At 32.2% G+C, this 8149-nt stretch overlaps 1 protein-coding gene and 1 long non-coding RNA gene across 2 annotated transcripts; both read left to right on the top strand.

Moving 5' to 3' along the window:
- Positions 1–2612: 2612 nt before the first annotated feature.
- On the top strand, positions 2613–3513 carry LOC105955722 (uncharacterized). Its single transcript, XR_016035021.1, has 3 exons — positions 2613–2943; positions 3030–3206; positions 3298–3513. It is a non-coding gene; the product is annotated as an uncharacterized LOC105955722 (long non-coding RNA).
- A 120-nt stretch (positions 3514–3633) lies between these two features.
- On the top strand, positions 3634–4810 carry LOC105954290 (uncharacterized). The gene is made up of 4 exons (XM_088827287.1): positions 3634–3711; positions 3782–3865; positions 3959–4364; positions 4797–4810. Exons 1-4 carry the CDS (start codon positions 3709–3711, stop codon positions 4808–4810), a joined length of 507 nt encoding a protein of 168 aa, XP_088683413.1. The 5' UTR covers positions 3634–3708.
- Positions 4811–8149: the final 3339 nt, after the last annotated feature.

Raw genomic sequence — 8149 nt, forward strand, 5'->3', positions numbered from 1 at the left:
TCGAGGTCATGAATGGGCATCAAGAAACATGCACAAAAACACTCGCTAGAAAAGGTACACACATAAGTTAAAGAACAAAAGCATGCACGCAAAAGTGCATTCGCAAAAAGGATCATGGAAACACAAACTACAATCCTAGGACATTAATACAAATCAACAAACATGCATAAACGCATTAAATCAAATGGACATGCACAAACGTACGTGTAAAAAAACATGCGCATAACAACATTCGCAACAACGTTCTTAAAAACACGAACTACAACACTAGGACTTTAATACGCATAACGAAACAACAACAAAATAACTAGAAACAAAAGATATAGTGGAGTGTAGAAATAACACTCTATGTTTACGTTTAATTGGATTTTTTTGTATTAATTTATATTTCTGTTTTAATTGGTGGATTTAGTATCTTATAGGTACAAATCGAAATTAGGTGTCCATGAAGCAAAAATGATCAAAGAGTAACAAAAGAGTCGCAATTAGAAAAATAAAATCAAATTAGAAGAGAGGATCCCTCAACATCTATGGTAGTGTCCACGAAGTCGAGCATAACTTTTTCATCCGGACTCCAAATCAGCTGGTTCTGGCGCCATTAGAAAGCTATTTCAGCTGGCTACAAATCCTACCTAACGTCAAAATTCACAATTCGGACACGAACATGGTCAAAATTGGATTTCAAAAGCGATCACGAAAATACGTACTACAGTTCGAGGACACGAATGCGCATCAAGAAACATGCACAAAAACACTCGCTAGAAAAGATACGCACATAAGTAAGGGAAAAGCATGCACAAAAGTACTCACGCAAAAGTGCATTCGCAAAAAGGATCATGAAAGCACAAACTACAATCCTAGGACATTAATACAAATCAACAAACATGCAGAAACGCACTCGCTAGAAAAGATACGCACATAAGTAAAAGTACAAAAGCATGCACGCAAAAGTGCATTCGCAAAAAGGATCATGGTAACACAAACTACAATCCTAGAACATTAATACACACTACAAAAAAAGACACTTTAAATAACTATACAATGGTAACAAACCAAGTTTTGGTTACAATAACTCATTTACTGTAACAAACTTTAAGTACTGTCGCGAAACATGCAGTTTTGGGTAACGACTGGGATTAGTTATTACAAAAAGAAATAATTCGTTACGAGAAATTCCTTTTTCGGTGACAACTTGATTACTTGGTTACAAGAGTTTTACTGTTGTTACCAAAAGTTTTCTTTATGGTGACAAACAATAGTATTCGTTACCTTTAGTATCAAGTTGTCACAAAAAAAAAATAATCTTTAGTGACAGTAATAATGTGCTCACAAAAGGTTCCAATTTTTAATTACTTTTTATTATAAATATAATTAATATATAATGAAAATAATATTAAGTAAATACAAGTTAAAATTAAAAAAATACATTATTTATTTATATTTTTAGTCATAACAATATATATATATATATATATATATATATATATATATATATATATATATATATATATATTTTCCCTAAAAAAAAAAGGAACAAATTTTGATTATTATGGTTAAACAGTATTGAACAATTATCCTTGATTTAATTAATAATCATTAAAAAGTTAATTTAAATTTAAAGCTTTATATACTACGTTATTTTATTAATTTTTGTTTAATTAATTTATTAAATCTTTTTTTTTATGTTTGATTTTTTTGCAGAAAATTTATCTGATGCATGTTAAAAACATTAATTATTTTAATAAGTACCGTAGTGGTAGAAACACCTTTAGTTAAATAAATTTAACTTAAGGTTAAAATTTGGACTAAAAGAGTCCCAAAATACTAAGCGGCAAAATTAGCGCCTCTTCTTTATGTTTCTCTGGATTATTCCAGCGGAGAAGACAAAGAACCAAATGAACAGACAAAGACGAAGATAGGGTTTTCAATTTTCACCATCGTCACAGATCGTCACTCTTCCTACTGCCACTGCACACCTCGCGAGTTCACTTGATTTTTCTAGCAAAGGCGGCTGAGCCAATAGAGAGCGACAATTCAAGGTACATAAATCCTGAGTATTTCGCAGCGATGATATGGGATGAAGTTTAAGTCCTATCTTGATTTTTTTGTCCACTCGATTAACTTTTTTTGGAAAAAAACATCTAATTTACATATGATTGTAGTTTAATGGTGCAACTGTACTAAGATTATGTAGTGCTTGAATCCTACTGAGTATTACAACTTATAATTCATATTACGATCCCCAAAGGGGTCGAAATAGTTATTGAAGAATTGGAAACCCTTTCTCATATGAGGTATATAAATCAATTACATGAAATCCTTTAGTTTTATTTTCCCTGGTGGTGGCTTCATTTTTTAATTGTTAAAAGTTGAGAATAAATTGTACATGTTTGAAACATTAAATAAATTCTTCACATATACAGATTCTTTGAGACTTTTACTAACAGAACCTGAGAGAGAATTTAAATTAATTGCGTGGAACAATTTCTAAAATTTTCAAGAGCGAATTGTGTTTTACGTATTATTCTTTATTTGCTAACTTAATTGATTATTTAATTGTGCAGTTAAATGCCACCTAATAATATAATACCTCGTCGCATTTTAACTAGGAGGAGTAAAGATGCAAATGTAGAAGCATCTTCAGTCGCCCAAGAACTTCCATTTGTGTCGGCAAATTCACGATCTGAAATCCCGTCATCTCGTTTGCCAACTTCATCTACATCTCCCCATCTTCATGAGGATACACAAGGATACGAAAGTGAAAGTTCTTTATCAATCCCTGAAAACTCAACTGGTAATTTTATGCATTTTTCTAATAATACTTAACTTTATCATCTATTTATTAGATATTTGTATTTTTATGAATAAGTATCAGTTTCCACAAAGAAAAGAGGCCGCGGAGCAACTACAGGAAAATCGATAGAGAAAGCAATTACTGAAAATGTTAGTGTCTATTGTTTGATATACATTTCTCTTTTTTGTTACATGTACCTAATTATAACTATATATATTCTTTTATTTGTGATTAGAAAGGACAATTATTAGAAATTGAGTTTCCTGAAGGTTTTAAAAAGCCACGTCAATTTGCTAATCACTTAGCAACTGGAATTGGAGTTGTTATTAGGCACAGTCCTGAACTTGATTGTATGAGTAACTGGAGTGACCTTGCAGAACACGAAAAGCTACCTATTTATGCTGGATTAGATGTAAGTATAATGGTTTTCTGCATTTGTACTTTGTCATAGATATGAAATAAATTTCTTTATTTTGATAGTTACTCTTGTCCACCAATTTTAGACATGGTTTAATATCAGAGGATGGGGAAATAATCCAGTAGTTCAAAGTTATATGGAGGAGATGTTCCAAAAAAGTTATACGCATTGGAAAGGTCGATTATCAGGAGCTTATAAACGTATGATTGAAGAAGAAAAAGATCCCAAGGCTTGTAGTCCGTTTGATTGGATAGAACTTCGAAAATGGCGTACTTTGTGCGATTACTATGAAACTGAAAATTTCAAGGTATTATTACAATTGGTTTGATATATAAATATCATTTTGTAAATTGTGTTAAAACTTTTAGTAAGATTTTAACTTTTACTTTTTCATATGCAAATGCAGAAAAGGTCTAAAGCTAATGAAAGTAATAGGAAATTTCTACCGTATACTCATACTTCAGGTTCAAAATCATTTCATACACGGCTATTGCAAATGGTAATATATTGATTGATATTTGTTTAGTTTGGTAATGTTGGTTCTAATATTTTTTTTTCTAATTTGAAAGGAAAATCAAAGCTACGTGGATAATTTTGCCATGACTCATAAGAGAAATGGTACTTTTGTGAATGAGAAGGCTGCAGATGTACATGTATGTTGGACTGTGCAGAAATGTCATTTTAATTGATACATATTTATATATCTAAACATGAATTATGGACTTGACTTTGTTAAACGTTCACAGGTTGAAATGGAAAATATGAGGAATGAACTAAATCAAAATGAAAGTATAACTTCTGAGCGGGAAATTGTAAATAAGGTACTTGGTAAACGATCTGGATATGAGAAGGGCTTGGGGTATGGAGTTGTGCCTTCTAAATGTTCGAAGAGGTCAACATGTGAATCTTCACAATTGAAGACAGTTCAAGAAAAGTTGAGTGTTACTGAAGATGAATTGAAAGATGCTACTTGTCGTATTAAATCCCAACAAGAATTGATTCAAACGCAAGAAGCACTAATTCAAAACTATGATGACCGTTGCAAAAAGCAAGATGATGAAATACAAGGCCTAAGGGAAGGGCAAGACGAATTGAAGCAAATGCTATTGCGTTTATTGCAACAAAATAGTTCAAGCAATCAAGACAAACTTTGTAAGTTATATATGTTTGTTGCTATCATTTTCATATTTTAATTTTATTTTATGTTAGTGTGCTGATTTTTGATAAAATATAAGTTGATTAGAACTGTGATAAAATTTGGTTCCATATTCCTTTAATTTGGTGTTGTATAATATGTTTATGTGTGATTATTTTTGGGCATATGTTTGATCTGAGCATTTTTGTCTTCTTGAAATCTTTATTGATAAATAATTTGTTTGATTACTCTTATTACATGCTTGAACAGGAGATGATATGACTTAAGGAATTTTTTTCCAGAAATGTGTGCTTAAAATTTGACTTTGGAAATAGGTATCTTCTTCCAAATTTTTTTCATACAACCTTATAGTTTTGTTTTTCTAATGTATTTTTACTGGTTTTATGCTTAAACGTCTAATAGAATTTAAATAATGCTTATATTTGCAGGTTTTTGGTGTTAATACAACAAAGAATGGTCCAGTGTAAAGTTTTGAAAGTTAGCTTGTATTTTGATCAATCATGCATCACTAAGGATACTATTTAGAACATTTTGCTACTTCTCAATTGTTTTTGAGTCCTGATGTATCTTTGAAGCATGTATCTACAATGAAATGTTTGGTGTTTATAATCGATATAAATTTTTTAATGTTATATTATCTTACATAATTATTTTGAATGAATATTCTTGTTGTCAGAATTCTCAATTCATTTTTTTTATTCTACAAAAAAAATTAAAAATAATATCAAAAAAAAAAAAAGTATTGGTGAGTATATCATTGTCATAAGAAGTTTTTGTAACCATGACATTATTATATTTTAAATTTCATGAATCTGATTATTGTTAACGAATTCTGACTTTCGTAACGACTAAAAATATATAGCGACGATAGTATTTGTTACAACTAATATGCTATTGTAACCAATTTTATTTCGTTACCAATGTATTAGTGACGAATAATAAGAAATCGTTACCTAAACTTCTAGCGTCGAGCTTTACACGACAAAGAAAGGTAACAAATTATGTCGTTACGAAACGTTAAGGTGACGAATTATTGACATTTGGCGACCAATTTCGTCGTTACCACAGGCGATTTTTCTTGTAGTGACAAATCAACAAACATGCATAACCACACTCGCTCAAATGGACATGCACAACCGTACGTGTAAAGAAACATGCGCATAACTACATTCGCAACAACGTTCTTAAAAACACGAACTTCATCACTAGGACTTTAATACGCATAACCAAACAATAACAAAATTACTAGAAACAAAACATATACAGTGGAGTGTAGAAATAACACTCTACGTTTACGTTTACGTTGATTTTTTTGGATTAATTTATATTTATGTTTTAATTGGTGGATTTAGTATCTTATAGGTTAAAATCGAAAATTAGGTGTCCATGAAGCAAAAATGATCAAAGAGTAACAAAAGAGTATCAATTAGGAAAATAAAATAAAATTAGAAGAGAGGATCCCTCAACATCTTTGGTAGTGTCCACGAAGTCGAGCATAACTTTCTCATCCGGACTCCAAATCAATTGGTTTTGACGGCATTAGAAAGCTATTTCAGATGGCTACAATTCCTACCTAACGTCAAAATTCATAATTCGGACTCGAACATGGTCAAAATAGGATTCCAAAAGCGATCACGAAAATACGTGCTACAGTTCGAGGACATGAATGCGCATCAAGAAACATTTACAAAAACACTCGCTAGAAAAGATACGCACATCAATAAAAGTACAAAAGCATGCACAAAAGTACTCACGCAAAAGGGCATTCGCAAAAAGGATCATGAAAACACAAACTACAATCCTAGGACATTGATACAAATCAACAAACATGCACAAACACACTCGCTCAAATTGACATGCACAAACGTACATGTAGAAAAACATGAGCAAAAGTGCATTCGCAACAAGGTTCTTAAAAACATTACAAGACTAGGACTTTAATACGCATAACCAAACAACAACAAAACCACTAGATACAAAAGATACTGTGGAATGTAGATTTAGTATCTTATAGGTACAAATCGAAAATTAGGTGTCCATGAAGCAAAAATGATCAAAGAGTAACAAAAGAGTTGGAATTAGGAAAATAAAATCAAATTAGAAGAGTGGATCCCTCAACATCTTTGGTAGTGTCCACGAAGTCGAGCATAACTTTCTCATACGGACTCCAAATCAACTGGTCCCGGCGGCATTAGAAAGCTATTTAAGCTGGCTACAATTCCTGTCTAACGTCCAATATCCAAATTCCGACTCGAACATGGTCAAAATTTGATTCCAAAAGCGATCACGAAAATACGTACTACAGTTCGAGGTCATGAATGGGCATCAAGAAACATGCACAAAAACACTCGCTAGAAAAGATACACACATAAGTTAAAGAACAAAAGCATGCACGCAAAAATGCATTCGCAAAAAGGATCATGGAAACACAAACTACAATCCTAGGACATTAATACAAATCAACAAACATGCATAAACGCACTAAATCAAATGGACATGCACAAACGTACGTGTAAAAAAACATGCGCATAACAACATTCGCAACAACGTTCTTAAAAACACGAACTACAACACTAGGACTTTAATACGCATAACCAAACAACAACAAAATAACTAGAAACAAAAGATATAGTGGAGTGTAGAAATAACACTCTACGTTTACGTTTAATTGGATTTTTTTGTATTAATTTATATTTCTGTTTTAATTGGTGGATTTAGTATCTTATAGGTACAAATCGAAATTAGGTGTCCATGAAGCAAAAATGATCAAAGAGTAACAAAAGAGTCGCAACTAGAAAAATAAAATCAAATTAGAAGAGAGGATCCCTCAACATCTTTGGTAGTGTCCACGAAGTCGAGCATAACTTTTTCATCCGGACTCCAAATCAGCTGGTTCTGGCGCCATTAGAAAGCTATTTCAGCTGGCTACAAATCCTACCTAACGTCAAAATTCACAATTCGGACACGAACATGGTCAAAATTGGATTTCAAAAGCGATCACGAAAATACGTACTACAGTTCGAGGACACGAATGCGCATCAAGAAACATGCACAAAAACACTCGCTAGAAAAGATACGCACATAAGTAAGGGAAAAGCATGCACAAAAGTACTCACGCAAAAGTGCATTCGCAAAAAGGATCATGAAAGCACAAACTACAATCCTAGGACATTAATACAAATCAACAAACATGCAGAAACGCACTCGCTAGAAAAGATACGCACATAAGTAAAAGTACAAAAGCATGCACGCAAAAGTGCATTCGCAAAAAGGATCACGGTAACACGAACTACAATCCTAGAACATTAATACAAATCAACAAACATGCATAACCACACTCGCTCAAATGGACATGCACAACCGTACGTGTAAAGAAACATGCGCATAACTACATTCGCAACAACGTTCTTAAAAACACGAACTTCATCACTAGGACTTTAATACGCCTAACCAAACAATAACAAAATTACTAGAAACAAAACATATACAGTGGAGTGTAGAAATAACACTCTACGTTTACGTTTACGTTGATTTTTTTGGATTAATTTATATTTATGTTTTAATTGGTGGATTTAGTATCTTATAGGTTAAAATCGAAAATTAGGTGTCCATGAAGCAAAAATGATCAAAGAGTAACAAAAGAGTATCAATTAGGAAAATAAAATAAAATTAGAAGAGAGGATCCCTCAACATCTTTGGTAGTGTCCACGAAGTCGAGCATAACTTTCTCATCCGGACTCCAAATCAATTGGTTTTGACGGCATTAGAAAGCTATTTCAGA

This window comes from Erythranthe guttata, chromosome 12 (genome assembly GCF_056151865.1).
Source record: "Erythranthe guttata isolate IM_541 chromosome 12, IM_541, whole genome shotgun sequence".
NCBI classification, from domain to species: domain Eukaryota; kingdom Viridiplantae; phylum Streptophyta; class Magnoliopsida; order Lamiales; family Phrymaceae; genus Erythranthe; species Erythranthe guttata.

Coding starts and splice junctions, on each gene's coding strand:
- LOC105954290 (XM_088827287.1), top strand. Junction 3,866..3,958: donor AGAAGGCTGCAGATGTACAT/GTATGTTGGACT, acceptor AAACGTTCACAG/GTTGAAATGGAAAATATGAG.